The 19,611-nt window shown below is 50.4% G+C and overlaps 1 protein-coding gene across 1 annotated transcript in view; it reads left to right on the forward strand.

Annotated features, from left to right (window-relative positions):
* TONSL (tonsoku like, DNA repair protein) overlaps nucleotides 1-19,611 on the forward strand; it is a 37,998-nt gene that overhangs the window by 14,955 nt on the left and 3,432 nt on the right. Inside the window, exons 13-22 of the mRNA XM_081918651.1 lie at nucleotides 1,001-1,090; nucleotides 1,968-2,040; nucleotides 2,174-2,337; nucleotides 4,699-4,822; nucleotides 7,954-8,660; nucleotides 9,578-9,654; nucleotides 11,277-11,427; nucleotides 15,479-15,557; nucleotides 16,357-16,658; nucleotides 17,443-17,614. Of these exons, the coding sequence (XP_081774777.1) occupies nucleotides 1,001-1,090; nucleotides 1,968-2,040; nucleotides 2,174-2,337; nucleotides 4,699-4,822; nucleotides 7,954-8,660; nucleotides 9,578-9,654; nucleotides 11,277-11,427; nucleotides 15,479-15,557; nucleotides 16,357-16,658; nucleotides 17,443-17,614 (1,939 nt within the window). The remainder of the gene's footprint in view (nucleotides 1-1,000; nucleotides 1,091-1,967; nucleotides 2,041-2,173; nucleotides 2,338-4,698; nucleotides 4,823-7,953; nucleotides 8,661-9,577; nucleotides 9,655-11,276; nucleotides 11,428-15,478; nucleotides 15,558-16,356; nucleotides 16,659-17,442; nucleotides 17,615-19,611) is intronic.

Below are 19,611 nucleotides of genomic sequence, written 5' to 3' on the forward strand. Positions count from 1 at the left end.
AGTTTTTAATGTTGTAATTTTAAATTGTTGTAACCCACCCGGGGACCTCAGGTTGAAGGACAGGTAATAAATAACAATCATAATCATAAAATATTTCAGGGCTGGAAGAAGCAGGCCTTTTTGCCATTGCCTCTTCCCTGTGGGATTCCTTTCCCTCTTGCCTTACCTGAAGCATCACCCATCAGTTGCTTCAGACATCTTGTGGAGACGCCTCTTTTTGCTTTCCCTGATCCCCTAAAATCGAAGGCTGTTGTTATGGGATTCTTGTTTTTATAATCCTGCTTCACCAGATACTGTGTACCTGCTTTCATCATTTTTGCATGCCGCTTAGAAATGTTTAAATATGAAGAGGTTTAGAAATGCTTAGGAATCAGCAACTGAATAAACTAAGCAGGTGATCCTCCCGATGGGATTGGTGTCAGCAAGCTAGTCATCGGAAATATTAGAATACTTGTCTCCTGCCTATCTGACTGTGTTGCCCCAGCCACTCTGGGCACCTTCCAGCAAAATATAAAAACACAGTCAGACGTACATCTTCTCCCTTTGGCTTCACTGTCTTGGAAATAGGGGTGGGTAGTTGGGGGAAAGTTACTGATTTCATTATTATTATTATTATTATTATTATTATTATTATTATTATTACCCTCCCATCTGGCTGGGTTTCCCCAGCCACTCTGGGCGGCTCCCAACAGAATATTAAAATCACAATAAAACATCAAACATTAAAAACTCCCCTGAACAGGGCTGCCTTCAGATGTCTTCTAAAAGTCAGATAGTTGTTTATTTCCTTGACATCTGGTGGGAGGGTGTTCCACAGGGCAGGTGCCACCACCGAGAAGGCCCTCTGCCTGGTTCCCTGTAACCTCACTTCTCGCAGTGAGGGAACCGCCAGAAGGGCCTCGGCGCTGGACTTCAGTGTTTGGGCTGGACAATGGGGGTGGAGACGCTCCTTCAGATCTACTCCTTCAGGTATTCCTCTGTTACATTTCCCTCTACCCAGTGGAACCAGCGGAACGAGCGTGGGGAGACATTGCTGCACCGCGCCTGCATAGACGGGAACCTGCGCCAGGTGCAGTTCTGTGTGAAGAAGGTGAGCTGCTGGGGCAGGTTGGCTGGACATTAAAATAAAGGGAAAGTGGGCAGGAACTGCGGTGGTGCTGTGTGGGATAGTGTACAACCCGGTAGTGCAAGGGACGCGGGTGGCGCTGTGGGTTATACCACAGAGCCTAGGACTTGCCGATCAGAAGGTCGGCGGTTCGAATCCCCGCAACAGGGTGAGCTCCCGTCTTTCGGTCCCTGCTCCTGCCAACCTAGCAGTTCGAAAGCACGTCAAAGTGCAAGTAGATAAATAGGTACTGCTCTGGCGGGAAGGTAAACGGCGTTTCCGTGCGCTGCTCTGGTTCGCCAGAAGCGGCTTAGTCATGCTGGCCACACGACCCAGAAGCTGTACACCGGCTCCCTCAGCTAATAAAGCGAGATGAGCGCCCGCGACTGGATCTAATGGTCAGGGGTCTCTTTACCTTTAAGGTAGTCTCTATGGGAGTATATTGTATTTAGTTATGGGGTGTCAGAGTTTTTAGGGGGCTAACCAGGGTGGGATAGCTGGGTTAGTAGGCTTGATGGTTTTTGAATGTCTGGTGTAGATTTGCTCAATTTCGTCGTTCTGTATGGGACAATGACGATAAAGATTATTGTAGTGGGATGCCTTCGGACAGAATCAGGGCAAGCTCTTGTGATCTTCTGGTCCCTTTGCCCCAGGTCCTGGCTCAGGCCCACGGAGTTCAGCTCCTTTGTCTGTAGAAACTTCTTCCATATCTTTTTGTCACGTGGGGCGTGCAAGGCTTTCTCCCCCCCCCCCATTTGGAGAGAGGGAAGCGGGGAGCAGGTGCCGGGTGCGATGAGAAGGACGAGGCCCCGGCCAACCTCTGACCCCCTGAGCATCCTTACCTTTCTCCGCTCTGCCTCAGGGCCACCCTCTCAACCCTCGGGATTACTGCGGCTGGACCCCTCTGCACGAGGCTTGCAACCACGGCCATCTGGGTAAGTGCTGGGACAGGGGAAGGGGCTTCCTGGGAGGCCTGAAAGTGGGGGCTCTGCGCCCGGGAACCTTTCCCCTTGACGGCGGGGTTGGGGCTGTGCTGCACGTGACCACCCCTCTCGCCTCTTCCTCCAGAGATCGTGCGTTTTCTTCTGGACCACAATGCCGCCATTGACGACCCGGGGGGGCCTGGGTGTGAGGGCATCACCCCCTTGCACGACGCCCTCAACTGCGGCCACTTCGACGTGGCTGAGCTCCTGATCCACAGGGGGGCGTCCGTGGTGCTGCGGAATGCCAAGGTGAGGCACTGGGGCTGGGACGGGGCGAGAGTTGCTGCTGGGTACAAGGCAGTTTATTCATTGCATGTATACCCATCACTAACCACTGCGCCACACTGCCTCTCTTCCTTTTTTTAAAAAATAAATCTTTATTAGTTTAAAATACAACCATACAGTAAAGGTGTAAGTATAACAAAATTAATCACAAAAAAGAAAAAAAGGCATTCGTCACCTCAAAAAGGTCGAAAGAAGGTTTAAAAGTGACAAAAGAAGACAATTAAAAGAACCACAGAAAACTTTATTGGATAAGACATGATGTTGTATAAATATGTGGTTCACACTGCCTCTCTTCCAGCGATGCACAAAGGGAACTGCAGCCCCTCCTCCTGGTATTGTTTGGGGTGGGGCTCCAGCCCTTTCCTACTGGTGTTGTGGCTTCTGCCTTCAAGGTCTGGGGAGGGGGGCAGCTTTTGACAAATCCCAAGTTTTGAAATTGTGGGCATTGTCTTCTCAGGAAGGCCTACTGAACAGCCTCCCTGAGCTGCTTCCATCCCTCCCTTCTCTGCTTTTGTTCCTGTTCCTCCTCCTCAACGAAGTGGGGATAATGATCTCCTTGTGGAGCTGTCTTCAGGGGATCCTCAATTCTTGTGGGGGTCAGGGAATCGAGGGCCCAAAGGCCCAAGTTGTAGACTACAACTCCCAGCAGCACCAGGTTGGGGGGCGCAGGGTTAACCTGAAGTGCAAAGCCTATTATTATTATCTATTGAATTTATATACCACCCTACTCCCGGAGGTCTCAGGGCAGTTCACAGAAAAGATCACAATATATATATAATCAGAATAAAACCAACAACCAATAACATCCCCCCCAAAAAACCCCGACATTTTAAAAGGGAATAGGATGTAAATTGGATCAACCAAAGGCCTGGTTAAAAGTTAGCCTGGTGCCTAAAGGTCTATAATGAAGGCGCCAGGCAAACTTCTCTGGGGAGAGCATTCCACAGATGGGGAGCCACTGCAGAGAAGGCCCTGCTCTCGTGTTGCCACCTTCCGGACCTCTCAAGGAGGAGGCACACAAAGAAGGGCCTCAGAAGATGATCTAAAGGTCTGAGTAGGTTCATATGGGAAGAGGTGGGCCTTGAGGTATTGTGGTCCTGAGCCGTTTAAGGCTTTATAGGTCAAAACCAGCACTTTGTTTTGTTTTTTTAAATAATATTTATTAAAGTTTCAAAAAAGTTACAAAAATGAAAAGAAGAGAAAAAAGAGAAAGAAACAAAAAATACAAAATACAGAAAAATAAAAACAATTAAAAACAAGTCAGTCTTTCCATGTTTTGTCTTTCATTTGCTTGTTTCTCTGACCTCCTCACACCTCCCTTTTTGTATTCTAGTTCAATAGTTGTTTCAGCAAATCCTTACCATTGTTGCTTTTATCTTGATATTTTATCTTAATATATTGTAACTTTACATTTTCACCTGTTAACAATCCATTTTTACATACCCCTTTGTAACATTACTGCTAAAACCACGTAAATTCATTCCAGCAACCTTCTAACATTCCTTAATTTTACAGTGTTTCTGTAGATAGTTTTTAAATTTCTTCCAATCTTCTTCTACCGACTCTTCTCCCTGGTCTCGGATTCTGCCAGTCATTTCCGCCAGTTCCATGTAGTCCATCAAGTTCCATGTAGTCCACTAGTACTTTTTTTAATCTTTTGGCCAAAATATCTGCAAAAATTTTATAATCCACATTAAGCAGAGATATGGGGCGGCAAAACCAGCACTTTGAATTGGGCCCGGAAACTAATTGGCAGCCAGGATCAATCGGACCAGGATCAATGTAATATGCTCAAACCATCTTTCTCCAGTGAGCAACCTGGCTGCTGAATTCTGCACCAGCTGAAGTTTCCAAACCGTCTTCAGAAGCAGTCCTACATATAACGCATTGCAGTAATCTAACACTGAGGTCACCAGAGCATAGACAACAGTAGTTAGGCTATCCCTGTCCAGATAGGGGCGTAGCTGGGTCACCAACCGAAGCCAATGGAAGGCACTCCCGGCCACTGAGGCCACCTGAGCCTTGAGTGACAGCAAAGGACCCAGGAGTAACCCCAGGCTATGAAACTCTCCTTCAGAGGAAGTGTGCAGACCCACGTTTCTAACAGGCCCCTGCTTCCTCACAGCTCCCCCTTCCCTTTGGCTAAGGGACAGTGGCCTTGCATTAGCCGCTTGGCATCTTGGCATCTTCAGGGTCTGCTCCCACTACAGGGAAGGGGGTGGCAGGCCCACCGGGCTTCTTGGGTGCAGCCCAGAGGCGGCGAGAGGTTTCTGGCTGGGCTCCTGTTTCTGTTGGGGCCAACCCTCTATGCGTTTCTGTTGTCAGGGCCTGACGCCGCTGGGCACTCTCCAGGCATGGGTGCATCTCTACGGCAGGGACCTGGACCGAGAGACACGCCAGCGCTGCCAGGCCATGGAGGGGCTGCTCAAGAGAGCCCTGGCAGACCGAGGTGAGTCTGCGCTTCGTTTCTGGGGCTCAAGGGGTGTGGGGCCTGCTTCTGGGGACACCCTCAAGGAGCCGTTTGCATAATAATAATAATTTATTATTTCTACCCCGCCCATTTGGCTGGGTTTCCCCAGCCACTCTGGGCAGCTTCCAACAGAATATTAAAATACAATAGTATATTAAACATTAAAAGCTTCCCTAAACAGGGCTGCCTTCAGATGTCTTCTAAAAGTCTGGTAGTTATTTTTCTCTTTGACATCTGGTGGGAGGGCGTTCCACAGGGCGGGTGCCACCACCGAGAAGGCCCTCTGCCTGATTCCCTGAAACCTCACTTCTTGCAGGGAGGGAACTGCCAGAAGGTCCTCGGCGCTGGACCTCAGTGTCCGGGCTGAACGATGGGGGTGGAGACACTCCTTCAGGTCTACTGGACTGAGGCCGTTTAGGGCTTTCAAGGTCAGCCCCAACACTTTGAATTGTGCTCGGAAACGTACTGGGAGCCAATGTAGGTCTTTCAAGACCGGTGTTATATGGTCTCGGCGGCCGCTCCCAGTCACCAGTCTAGCTGCCAAATTCTGGATTAGTTGTAGTTTCCAGGTCACCTTCAAAGGTAGCCCCACGTAGAGCGCATTGCAGTAGTCCAAGCGGGAGATAACCAGAGCATGCACCACTCTGGCGAGACATTCTGCTTTATTGGGAATTCTCACCCAGCCGAGTCTTCCTTTGTTCTGGTGGAAAGCCTTAAAGCTGTTGTGTTTTTAGCAGGCCAATGTCTTTGATGCTTCAAGTTCATGAGAATGAACATTGGAGGAGAGCTCTGGGTCCCTTCCTTATCCTGCCCAGATTCTGTCTCCCTGCTCTGCTCAGAACAGCACCCTGTTCCAGATTGAAAGGGACTGAGGGACCCACGATCTCTGTCTCCTTTGTTGCTGTGCCTGGGGCCAAGCCTTGCGGTGCTCTTTGGGGCTGAGTGGGCAAGGAGAAATCTTTTTTAATATATATATATATATATTTATTTATTTGGTTTTTCAAATTAAAGTTTTTCAGAAATTGTAATGGTTATAGGGGTTGCTCGTGCGTAAGTTGCCGCCGCTCCTGGCTAGGTTACCTGGTTAAACCCTTTCTGTCTGGACAGCCCTTCACTTGGTGGCTGTCTCAGTCGCTGGCAGAATCCGTCAGTGGGCGTTTCTTGAACCTCTTCCAGCAAAGAAGTTATTTGACGCCAAGTCTCCTCCTACTCTCCCTGCGCGGACGTCTTCTGCGCAGGGTGGGTGTGGGCAGCGGAGGACCCGTGCTCTCTCCGCTGGCCTCCGGCGAGGAGTCCTGGAGCCACCTCGCCGATTCCCCCATCTGCCCCCCTTTACCTCTGGTGTTACGCTGATTTCCTTCCCCAGCCGATGAGCTGCCTCTCTCCCTGCTGGGCCCTTCTCCAGCTTGGGAGCCTTGCCTCCACCTCTAGCTCCGATGGCAGCTCCCTGACAGAAATATACCAAACATAAATAATAAAAACAAGATTCCAATGAATCTCCTGGACTTCCCTCCTCCCCTTTGTGGGTTCTATGATTAATCATTTCCTCCTGCATCTTTTATGATAATCGAAATATTTTACCTCTCCATTGTGTCCAGAATTCACCCTTAAACTACAAGTGATATTCCAATCCTAACAATTTTAACTGAACCCAATGGTTTTTAAGATAAGTTATACATTTCCCCCATTCCTTATTAAAATTTCGGCCTTCCTGATTTTCTGACTCTTCTGGTCATTTCAACTATTTCAGCATAGTCCATCAACTTCAATGAGAAATTTTGGGAATATTATCTGAAACAATTCCTAGTAAAAATTATTCGGGTTTCTTGCTAAATGTAGTTTTTATCAGTCTCTTTATGTCTTCATAAATCATATTCCAAAATCTTTGTACAGTGGTGCCTCGCAAGACGAAATTAATTCGTTCCGCAAGTCTTTTCGTCTTGCGAGTTTTTCGTCTTGCGAAGCACGGTTTCCCATAGGAATGCATTAAAAATCAATTAATGCGTTCCTATGGAAACCGCCTTCAGACCAGGTCCGGGGACAGTCTGTCCCCCGACCTCTTCTGAAGGCCGACGGGGGGCGAAAGTCTTTGCTCCCCCCTGCCTGCCTTCCCGGGAGAGCGGAAAACGCAACGCTGCCTTCCCCCTCTCCCGGGAAGGCAGGCAGGGGGGGACAAAGACTTTGCTCCCCCCCGCCTGCCTTCAAAAGCCGTCCGGGGGCTTTTAAATGGCCCCGGACAGTCCCGGGGCGAATTAAAAGCCCCCGGTTAGGCGGGCGGGGGGCAAAAGTCTTTGCTCCCCCCCGCCTGCCTTCAAAAGCCGTCGGGGAGAGGGAGAATCGCAGCGCGATTTTCCGCTCTCCTGGGAAGGTCAGGCAGGGGGGAGCAAAGACTTTCGCCCCCCGCCGGCCTTCAGAAGAGGTCCAGGGGCTTTTAAATCGCCCCGGACAGTCCCGGGGCGATTTAAAAGCCCCCGGTTAGGCAGTCAGGGGGGGCAAAAGTCTTTGTCCCCCCTGCCTGCCTTCCCGGGAGAGCGGGAAGGCAGCGCTGCGTTTTCCGCTCTCCCGGAAAGGCAGGCAGGGGGGAGCAAAGACCTTTGCCCCCCCTCCAGCCTTCAGAAGAGGTCCTGGGAAGCGCTTCCCTGCTATCCCGGACCACTTTTAAAATGCTGGCGGTGGGGAGCAAAGCCTTTCGCCCCCGCCGGCCTTCCTGGACCTCTTCTGAAGGCCGGAGGGGGGGGGAAAGGCTTTGATCCCCACCGCCAGCATTTAAAAGAGGTCCCCGGAGATTTCCCTATGGGCTTTCGTCTTGCGAAGCAAGCCCATAGGGAAAATCGTCTAGCGAAGCGACGCAAAAACCGAAAAACCCTTTCGTCTTGCGGGTTTTTCGTCTTGCGAGGCATTTGTCTTGCGGGGCACCACTGTATCTCTAGACAGGACCACCACATATGGTAGTGTGTTCCTACCTGTTCCTTACATCTCCAGCACTTGTTATTATATGATTTACTTATTTTTGCTAGTTTTACAGGGGTCAGGTACCATCTATAGTACATTTTCATAAGATTTTCCCTTATAAGGGTGTGAACTTGACGCCTTTGCTTTTGCCCCTCCAGGCTCCAGGGCTCAGCCTCCCCAAGAGCCACCGGCCAGCCAGCTGTTTGACGCAGAGCTCTCTGAGTCCCCGCAAGCCCCCTGCCCTCTGGATCCTGCCCCAAAGTCTCCCAGTCCCCAGAGGAGCTGGAGGGAGCTCGAGGAGGAGGAGGACGCCATCAGTCCCTTGAGGCCGGTCAAGAAGAGGCAGCGGCTGTTTGGCCAGGACCCAGAGAGGGAGGCCAGGCTAGCTGCCCCTGCTGAGTACCGGGCTGCCATTCGCGGGGTGGGCAGAGCCAGGCCCTGCCCTATGCCCAGCCCTGAACGCCCCAAGTCTTCCGCTGGGCCTGCCCTGATCCCCCCAGAGGAGTACGTAGGAGATGACTGGCTGGAAGATGACCTGGGGCAGAATCTCGCCTCCCGCAAAAGGAGCCGCCAGAGCCCACAAAACGAGTCCGGGACCGAGTCCGAGGAGAGCCTGGGGGGCGAGAGTGACGGGGGGCTTCCCCGCCAGCCCCCCGAGGCCACCAAGAAGAGGAGGAGGAGGGTCCGGCAGAGTCGCCTCACCCATATTGTCGACAGGACTCCGCTGGGACGACTTCGAGGGGCCGGCGTGGCGGCGGTGGAGAGCCCAGAGTGTGCGGCAGATCCCAGCCCCCTGGGAGGCAGCAGCCACGTCAGTGGGGGGACCCCTGGGCGTGGGGAGAGCCCCCCCTCGGCACCAGCACATGTGAGTTTCCAGGGTTCGGGGAGAGAAGCGGGTCTGGCTTGGTTCCTTTCTGGCAGACGCTCTTTTTGCCATGGCACTGTGAGAAGCTGGCTGGCTTCCCTGGGCCTTGAGAGGCCAGCACTCCTCTGGGATCGGGGCCATCCTCCTTCCCTTTCTATGGCCGACACGGAATCTGGCTTCCCGACTGCTCCTCTCTGCATTGTTCACCGCAGAGCAGAGCGAGTCCGCTGCTGGGAGAAGTTGCAATTTGCTGCGAAAAGGCCAATTCCATTCCTTCGAGAATGGAGAATAAAGCTGCCGCTGTCATATCACCATTACAGTCTACGCTCGGGTTGCGAATGTGATCCGTGCGGGAGGCACGTTCGCAACCCACAGTGCCGCATCTGTGCATGCGCAGGTCACGAGTTGGCGCTTCTGTGCATGCACAAAGCGCTGAAACCCGGAAGTAACCCGTTTGGTTACTCTGCGGCTTGATGAAGGCAGAAACTGTCTCTCATGTCTTGTTACACTGCCATTTCTCCAGGGATATGCGCTCGGTATTTATTGCTCCCGTTATAGAAAAATCTCCAAATGGGTCTGAATGTCAATGTCTAAAACTCCTGGTAGAGGACGAGGATCTAGAGATCATAGCATGGGTGACCAAATTCTGTGCGACTGCCCTAAAACTTCGGGAACAAGCCGTACTACCAAAATGATTAAATGACAATTTTAGGTTATATTTTAGTGATCAAGATTTAATATATATTTTTAACTGCCGCTATATCTGAATTGTCTTTGTTATACCCAATTGCAATTCAATGTATTCCTGTTGTGTTTTATGATTTTCCTGATACCGTAAGTGAGCCGGAACTGGTCTGTGACCGTAATAATATAATTCATTCCTCCTCACCCTCTTTCTCCTCCCCTGTTCTCTGCAGCTCCCTGCTCCCCCACCCCCGATCCGGGTGCGAGTTCGGGTGCAAGACAACGTCTTCCTCATCCCCGTGCCCCACAGGTGAGAGAGCTGGGGATCCGTGGCCCCTTTGCCCTTTCCTCCCTCACTGAGCTGCCTCATCGGAGCTCTGGGTCTAAGCCAGACCTTGGTCTTTGTAGAGGCAGCTTCAAAACTCTCCACATAAGCACCCTGGGAAGCGTCCAGTGCCAGATTTACATATAAGCTAAACAAGCTATAGTTTGGGCCCCACTCTCTTGGGGCCCCCCAAAAAAATTAAATGAAAAAATTAATAATATTAATATAAAAAAGGTAAAGGGACCCCTGACCATTAGGTCCAGTCGTGGCCGACTGGGGTTGCAACACTCATCTGGCTTTACTGGCCGAGGGAGCCGGCGTGCAGCTTCCGGGTCATGTGGCCAGCAGGACTAAGCCGCTTCTGGCCAACCAGAGCAGCGCACAGAAACGCCGTTTACCTTCCCACCATGTTGTTGTTGAGTCGTTTAGTCGTGTCTGACTCTTTGTGAACCCCTGGACCAGAGCACGCCAGGCCCTCCTGTCTTCCACTGTCTCCCTCATGCTGGTAGCTTCAAGAACACTGTCCCACCATCTCGTCCTCTGTCGTCCCCTTCTCCTTGTGCCCTCCATCTTTCCCAGCATCAGGGTCTTTTCCAGGGAGTCTTCTCTTGAGGTGGCCAAAGTATTGGAGCCTCAGCTTCAGGATCTGTTCTTCTTGCAGTCCATGGGACTCTCAAGAGTCTCCTCCAACACCATAATTCAAAAGCATCAATTATTCAGCGATTAGTCTTCTTTATGGTCCAGCTCCTTCCCGCCGGAGCGGTACCTATTTATCTACTTGCACTTTGACGTACTTTCGAACTGCTAGGTTGGCAGGAGCAGGGACCGAACAATGGGAACTCAACCCGTTGTGGAGATTCAAACCGCAACCTTCTGATTGGGAAGTCCTAGGCTCTGTGCCACCCGCGTCCCATATACTTTTTCTTAATTGTACGGTGGACGCTCAGGTTGCGAACGTGATCCGTGCGGGATTCACGTTCGCAACTCGCAGTGTTCGCAACCCGCGTCTGCACACATGCGGGTTGCGATCAGCGCTTCTGCGCACGCGGAAAGCGCGATTTAGCACTTCTGCGCATGCGCGACCGCTGAAACCCGGAAGTAACCCGTTCTGGTACTTCTGGATTTCGGCTGTCCGCAACCCCAAAAAACGCAACGTGAAGCGGCTGTAACCCGAAGTATGACTGTATTTCAGTTCAACAACTGCTTTAATAAAATACATGTTTTGTGGTGTGCAAATGGCTTTAGATACCCATTAGGTCCATAAATATAGCATATATTCAAGGCAAAAAATAGTGACAATTTGTTGTTGACACAGGACAGCTGACATATAAAGGACCCCATTACCTTCAAGAGCTGAGGGCCTCATCAAACCTAAATCCGGCCCTGGAAACATCTGTAATTGGGGAGGCAGGGGGTGGGATATTTCTGCTGTTCTCAAACCACCCCCAAATAATATTTCCCTCTGCACTGTTTGGATGAGAGCTGCGTGGCAGGAGACTGAATCCTTGCCGGAGGTGGGGCATTTCAGAGCCCCCCACTGCATGCCCCCCGGAATATAGGGAAGGGGGGTGTCTTCCTACTGCAGCCCCTCTCCTCCTTCCTTGCAGCGAGAGTCGCCCTGTGTCCTGGCTGGCGGATCAGGCCTCCCAGCGCTACTACCAGACCTGCGGGCTCCTGCCACGCCTGACCCTGAAGAAGGAGGGGGCCCTCCTGGCCCCTCAGGACTGCATCGTGGATGTTTTGCAGAGCAACGAAGAGGTGAGCGGTCGCTGCCAGCTGAGGGAGAAATGGGCAGTGCTTCTCCCCATAGCCCCATTCCTCAGCTGTGGGCAGGGGAGTCTGTCTGGGGGGTGTTGGGGAGCAGAGCACCCTCTTTGCAGGCACAATGTCCTCAGTTTAATCATCCACGGAGGATGAGGGGAGACTTCTGCCAGGAATCCTGGGGAGCAGCTGCTTGTCACTGTGGGCAGCACTGAAGTGCATGGCCCAGTGGTCGGACTTTGCAGGAGCCAGATTCCTGTGCTCCTGTTAAGGGCTGTTTTGAGGCGTTTGTAGGTTCTGATGGCAAGGAAGCAGGTGAATATCTCCCCTGAGAAACTGAGATATGAAAACTGGGAGCTAAATGGCACCTTAAACCGAGGTTACGGGCACAACCATGGAATGTTTGGAAAACGTTTATTGAATATATGGGGAATAATTGGGTACAGCTGAAAACATTGGCAGCATTGAGATACATTCAATAGTTTAAATAAGTTTTGATGGATGTAATAATGCAATGGGACGCAGGTGGCGCTGTGGGTTAAAGCCTCAGCGCCTAGGACTTGCCGATCGAAAGGTCGGCGGTTCGAATCCCTGCGGCGGGGTGCGCTCCCGCTGCTCGGTCCCAGCGCCTGCCAACCTAGCAGTTCGAAAGCACCTCTGGGTGCAAGTAGATAAATAGGGACCGCTTACCAGCGGGAAGGTAAACGGTGTTTCCGTGTGCGGCTCTGGCTCGCCAGAGCAGCGATGTCACGCTGGCCACGTGACCCGGAAGTGTCTCCGGACAGCGCTGGCCCCTGGCCTCTTGAGTGAGATGGGCGCACAACCCCAGAGTCTGTCAAGACTGGCCCGTACGGGCAGGGGTACCTTTACCTTTACCTTTTAATAATGCAATACTGAATGGTATAGTTTTTGTAAAAATATGCAGGGATTTATGATATGCAAAATGAACCGCTGGAAAGAGAAGAAGGGAAGTCATTGATACCTTAAGGATGTATAAATGAGCACTTTAAATTGTAAAATATAAAATTTATATATGTGTGTGTGTGTGTGTATGTGTGTGTGTGTGTGTGTATGTGTGTATATATATATATATATGCAGGTTTTGGTGTCCTCGGGTGTCTTCCCGTGTAAAAGTTGGGGTGTCTATGCGACGTTTCGACGAGGTCTCACTCGTCATCTTCAGGCTGGTGCTTTCGGCTTCTTGTTACTGGAACAGAGCAGGATCTCAGTGTTTTAGTTCCTATAAATACTGTTGAGGGGGTGTGGTGTATAGCCTCCAATGTTCTGGGCAGAGAGGAAGTTCCCAGGCTAGTGTGCCTTTTCTTCTTTTGTTCCTTAATTACTTGAGGGATATCTTGAGTGATTTCTTGAGTGATATCCTGAGTACCACTTAGGTGGGTCATTAGGTGTGGATTAGTTGCTAAAGTCTTTGTGTCTTGACCTCTTGAACTTTGTGAAGAGTTTTTCTGAGAAGATGGCTGTACTGCACTTAGTTGTGCTCTGGCTTGGCTTCGTGTATAGGGGCGAGCTGTGGTTTTGTGGCCTGTGTCAGCCAGATCTGTGTAGGGATTGCAGGGGGGTGCAGCATCCGGAGGTGCCACCATGGTTTGGCTACTGGATGGTGTCTGTAATTTATCTGTGGAGAGGGTCTGGGTTTGGGTCTGGTGTGGTTGATTGGTGATGGCGTTCTGTGTGCCTCTGGATCTGGTGTCAGTTTTTGTGGGGAGGGCTAATTTCCAGATGTCTGGCAAGCGGGATGTTAAGTTGGAAGCATGTGGGAATTAAGTTGTTGTCTCGGCAGTTGCGTAGGAACAAGAGATCACATAAGATGGTGGCTCTTCGGACTTCTAGTTTCTCGTAGGTTCTTGTCAGCTGGAAGGTTTCCTCCCCGTAGAGGTGAGATATTTGCTTTCGTAGATTTTCACCTCTCACCGGTCATCGCAAACCTGTACATGGAACACTTTGAAACCAATGCTTTAGACAAGTCAGAACACAAACCCAAACTTTGGCTCAGATATGTTGACGACACCTTTGTAATTTGGCCACACGGGAAGGAAAAACTGGATAGCTTCCTCACACATCTCAACAGCCTACACCCCAAAATACAATTCACTATGGAAATAGAAGCCAACAACCAACTTCCCTTCCTTGACGTCCTAATCTACAAAAAACCGGATGGCTCCCTAGGACACACTATCTACCGGAAAAAAACACACACCAACCGCTACTTACATGCACAATCACACCACCACCCTGCACAAATAAACTCCGTAGCCAAGACTCTCATCTCCAGAACCAAACGCCTGGCTGACAAAGACCACTTGACAACTGAGTTACAGAATCTCTCAAATGTGTTAATTGCCAATGGATACCAGCAAAACAGGGTTACGAAGCTAATCCAAAAAGAAACACCCCCCAAAAACCAAGACACAGAAGAAAACAATGGCATGGCCCTCCTTCCTTATATCAAGGGCACTACAGATAAAATTAGCAAAATCCTCCATAAACACAATATCAAAACAGCCTTTTGCACCAACCAAAAAATAGCCAATATCCTCAGAAACCCCAAGGATAAAATCCAGTTGGAAAACCAAGGGGTCTATGAAATACCCTGCAAAGTCTGCCCAGCCACGTACATTGGACAAACAAACAGACGAATAAATGCACGTATCGCAGAACACAAGAATGCCGTCAAAAAAGAAGAAAAAACTTCCTCTCTTTTCCAACACATGAAAGAAACAGGACACGAAATTAATTTTGCAGATTCCAAATTGCTCTTTAACATGGAACATCACCACAAGAGAATAATCATGGAAGCCATCGAGATAGAGAAACACCCTCACAACATGAACAAGCGTGACGACACATCCCGCTTGCCAGACATCTGGAAATTAGCCCTCCCCACAAAAACTGACACCAGATCCAGAGGCACACAGAACGCCATCACCAATCAACCACACCAGACCCAAACCCAGACCCTCTCCACAGATAAATTACAGACACCATCCAGTAGCCAAACCATGGAGGCACCTCCGGATGCTGCACCCCCCTGCAATCCCTACACAGATCTGGCTGACACAAGCCACAAAACCACAGCTCGCCCCTATACACGAAGCCAAGCCAGAGCACAACTAAGTGCAGTACAGCCATCTTCTCAGAAAAACTCTTCACAAAGTTCAAGAGGTCAAGACACAAAGACTTTAGCAACTAATCCACACCTAATGACCCACCTAAGTGGTACTCAGGATATCACTCAAGAAATCACTCAGGATATCCCTCAAGTAATTAAGGAACAAAAGAAGAAAAGGCACACTAGCCTGGGAACTTCCTCTCTGCCCAGAACATTGGAGGCTATACACCACACCCCCTCAACAGTATTTATAGGAACTAAAACACTGAGATCCTGCTCTGTTCCAGTAACAAGAAGCCGAAAGCACCAGCCTGAAGATGACGAGTGAGACCTCGTCGAAACGTCGCCTAGACACCCCAACTTTTACACGGGAAGACACCCGAGGACACCAAAACCTGCATTCCTGTACCCGTGAAAATCTACGAAAGTATATATATATATATATATATATATATATATATATATATATATATATATATATATGGGACATGGGTGGTGCTGTGGTCTAAACCACAGAGCCTAGGGCTTGCCGATCGGAAGGTCGGCGGTTCAAATCCCCGCGACGGGGTGAGCTCCCGTTGCTCGGTCCCTGCTCCTGCCAACCCAGCAGTTCGAAAGCACGTCAAAGTGCTAGTAGATAAATAGGTACCTCTCTGGCGGGAAGGTAAACGGCGTTTCCATGCGCTGCTCTGGTTCTCCAGAAGCGGCTTTGTCATGCTGGCCACATGACCCGGAAGCTGGATGCCGAGGGAGTAAGATCAGTGCCGCAACCCCAGAGTCGCCTGCGAGGTAAAGGGGTAAAGGGGTCCCTTTACCTTTATATATATATAAATAAAAGGAAAGGTGTTCCCATTGGAGTTCCACCTTCCTTGGGCCCCAGCTGACCCCCCTGCTGACCTCTCTCTCTCCCCCCGGCAGGTCTTGGCCGAAGTGCAGTCCTGGGACCTGCCGCCCCTTGTGGAGAGATACCGCAAGGCCTGCCAGAGCCTGGCTGTGGGTAAGCCCAAGTTCCCCTGCGGAGGGGCCTGGGTGTCTTTGAGCCCCCCCGCGTCCTTCAGAAGTTGCCTCTCTTGGCAGATGGGTTCCCGGGGGGGGGGGGTTGTCCTCAGGAGGCTGCGGGCATCTTGCTGATGCTGCTCAGCCCCCAGTTCAGATGCATCGCCTTCCGTCCTGTTGGGCTCAGAGAAGGGGCTGCTTCCCAGCGGGATTTCAAAGAGGAACCTTCCCCTTTTCCGCAAGCCATTTGCTGTGACGGCTATGCTGGCTTTTCCATAGAATTGTTGGAAGGGACCCCGAGGGTCATCTAGTCCAGCCCCCTGCAAGGCAGGAATCTTTGGCCCAGCATGGGGCTCGAATCCATGACCCGCAGATTAAGAGTCTCATGCTTTACCCACTGAGCTATTCTGCATCTTGGTTTATCTGTAAAAATATCTGCATACTGCTATATCATTTCTTTAAAAAACCCCTATCAAAGCCGCTTATGGCAATAGAAGCATAAAACCATACACTGAATTGAATTGCATTTTATTATTACGGTCACAGACCAGTTCCGACCCATACATTAAAACCATAAAGAAATCAGATGTCGGTTAACGATTGTGAAAGGCTGCTTTCTGAATTGCCTTCACAGGCCTGGCAGAATAGAAATGATTTCAGCAGGCCTGCTGAATCCTTAGTGGCGGGGAGTTCCGCAGGACTGGCCCAGTGACACTGAAGGCTTGGTTTGTGAGTTTTATGCCTTGACTGAAGCCTGGTGCCCTGTGTTTGTCTCTCTCTCTCTCCCCCCGGCCTGGCAGGGGAGCACCGATTACTCCTGCAGCTGCTGGAGTGCCAGGAATCGGGTCCATCCTTCCACGTCCCGGGCATGGCCCTGCGTCGCCTCCACCTGACGCCTCTCCTCCGTGCCCTCAAGCTGCAGACCTCCATCCGGCGCCTGTGCCTCCCTGGGGCAGGCCTGGGCGACGACTCGGCAGAAGAGCTGCTGGCCACCGTTGCCACCATCCCTGGCCTGGAGGTGCTGGACCTCTCGGCCAACCAGCTGGGCCCCCAGGGGCTGCGCAAGCTGACCGCAGGACTTCCGGGCTCCGTCACCTTCCAGGTAGGGGCGGCAGAGGAGCTGCTCTGGAGGGAAGCGGGAGAGTGCCATAATAATAATAATAATAATAATAATAATAATAATAATAATACAATAGTGGTACCTTGGGTTAAGTACTTAATTTGTTCCAGAGGTCCGTTCTTAACCTGAAACTGTTCTAAACCTGAAGCACCACTTTAGCTAATGGGGCCTCCCACTGCCGCTGCACCGCTGGAGCACGATTTCTGTTCTCATCCTGAAGCAAAATTCTTAACCCGAGGTATTATTTCTGGGTTAGCGGAGTCTGTAACCCGAGGTGCCACTGTAATAATAATAATCATTTATTATTTATGCCCCGCCTATCTGGCTGAGTTTCCCCAGCCACTCTGGGCGGCTCCCAATCAAGTGTTAAAAACAATACAGCATTAAATATTAAAAACTTCCCTAAACGGGGCTGCCTTCAGATGTCTTTGAAAAATCAGATAGTTGTTTATTTCTTTGACATCTGGTGGAAGGCGTTCCACAGGGCGGGCGCCACCACCGAGAAGGCCCTCTGCCTGGTTCCCTGTAACTTGGCTTCTCACAGTGAGGGAACCGCCAGAAGGCCCTTGGCGCTGGACCTCAGTGTCCGGGCGGAATAATGGGGGTGGAGACGCTCCTTCAGATATACTGGACAGAGGCTGTTTAGGGCTTTCAAGGTCAGGACCAACACTACTTATTATTATTATTATTATTATTATTATTATTATTATTATTAGCCCTCCCTCTGCCACCGTCTCGCTCAAACCCACACCCCTTTTCGTTTCAGAACCTGGAGGAGCTGGACCTCAGCCTGAACCCCTTGGGGGACGGCAGCACCCAGCCCCTTGCCTCCCTGGTCCAGGCCTGCCCGGTCCTGAGCACGCTCCGACTGCAAGCCTGTGGCTTCACCACCGCCTTCCTGCAGCACTACCGCCTCCTGCTGGCCAGTGCCCTGAAAGGTAAGAGGAGCAGGAAAGAGAGTCGGCAGTCAGCAGGGATCAGGTCCAGTAGAGCTGGATTTCGTAGAACGGTCAGGTTGGAAGGGACCGCAAGGGAGATCAGGATGAGTTAAGCAAGTCTGATCTGCCTTGGCTTTGCGCAGTTAATTCTGTTAGCCTGTAGGATGTAGCCCTTAAGAGTGTTGGACTCTTTTCATAATAATTTTTATTTGGTTTTACAATATTAATTCATAACAATCCAAATTACGTGATGATGATGATAAAAAAAATAATTTTATTCATATCCCGCCCTCCCCAGCTGAAGCCGGGCTCAGAGCGGCTAACAACAGTAAAAGTAAACACCACATTCTAAAATCAATTCATTCTAAAATCAATTCAGAATCGAATTAAGGGCATCCATTGGGCTAGAGAAATCTATGAGGCTTTCTACAAATCTCTGGACTTCCCACTGTACACCTTTTTAACTGCATATTTCCCCACAACCCACATTTTATATCTTTCCGTCTTGTCCATAATATTTGTTACATTACAAGTCTTATAAAAATCCTGCTAGTGCTTTCATAGATAAATTTATAAAATTTCCCCATTCTTCATTGAAGTTCAGGTCTCCTTGGTTCCTGAGTCTTCCAGTCAGTTTGCAATTTCAGCATAATCCAACAGCTTAATTTGGCCATTCCTCTCTGCTAGGGACTTTTAACTTTTGGGAGACCAGAGTTCAAATCCCCACCTGGCCATCAAGCTCACCTGGTACCCTGGGCCCTGGGGCATTCATGATCTCTTAGCCCTGACCTACTTCACAGGGTTCTTGTGAGGGTGAAATGGAGGCGGGGGCAGGGAATCACGTATGCTCCTTTGAGCACCTTGGAGAAGAAAGTAGGATGTAAATGCAAAAAATAAATAATAAATAAATATTGGAGATGGAGGGGTAGACAGATTTGCTGGGAAGTGAACATTACACTTACCCAAACAATATGATGCACACACACACACACACACACACACGGGGGTCCCACAAGATGCGGCTCAGAGCCTTTTTGTGCTTGGAGGCCTTTGCAGCCCTTATTTTATTTTTGATGAGCTGGTCACCTTACCGGTTATCTGTATTTTTATTTTTTAAGCGCTTTATGTTTTACCGTATTTTTCGCTCCATAAGACGCACTGTTTCCCCCCTAAAAAGTAAGGAGAAATGTGTGTGTGTCTTATGGAGCGAATGCAGGCGGCAGGCTCTCTCTTTAAAGAGCTGGCTTTTCCGGGAGGTGGGAGAAGGGGCAGCCGGGCTGCCCTCCACCCCTTCTCCCACCTTCTGGAAAAGCGAGCGGGACTCTGTATTAGGGCTCCCTTCCGTCCCTCATCCCGCTTTGCTGGGAAGCCAGCAGAACAAGAGCCGTTGCGCAGCTATCACTCTTGCTCTGCTGGCTTCACAGCGAAGCGGAGGGAGGGACAGACGGAAGCAAGCAAAGCGAGAGCTGCTTACATGGCTTCTGTCCCCCTTTGCGCAGCTCTCTCTTTGCTTGCCCATCTCTCCTCCCACCTCGCTGTAAAGCAAGCAAACCACCTGTCCCAGTGTCTCCTCCTCCTCCTCTTGCTCTGGCATCGCCGCACTTTACAGCGAGGCGGGAGGAAGGATGGGCAAGCGAAGTGAGCTGTGCAAAGCGGAACAGAAGCCATGTAAGCGGCTCTCGCTTTGCTTGCTTTAAAGCAAGCAAAGCGAGAGCCGCTTACATGCTCTGCGCAGAATATATATTTTTCTTGCTTTCCCCCTCTAAAAACTAGGTGCGTCTTACGGAGCAAAAAATACGATAACATTGTACAGCAGTCGGAATATTCTGTGAAATGCTAGAACGGAAACGCTTCTATACATAAGCAAACTGTGCTCGGCTGATTTGTGTGAGGGCATTTCTGAGTGTCTCTCTTCTGGGCACGGAACGTGACAATGTGTGGTGTTCTCCTGTCGAAATGAAGCCACTGTGTTTTCTTCCTGCGGCCCTTGGAGGTTC

This window comes from Podarcis melisellensis (assembly GCF_964234715.1).
Source record: "Podarcis melisellensis genome assembly, chromosome: 7".
Classification (NCBI taxonomy): Eukaryota; Metazoa; Chordata; class Lepidosauria; order Squamata; family Lacertidae; genus Podarcis; species Podarcis melisellensis.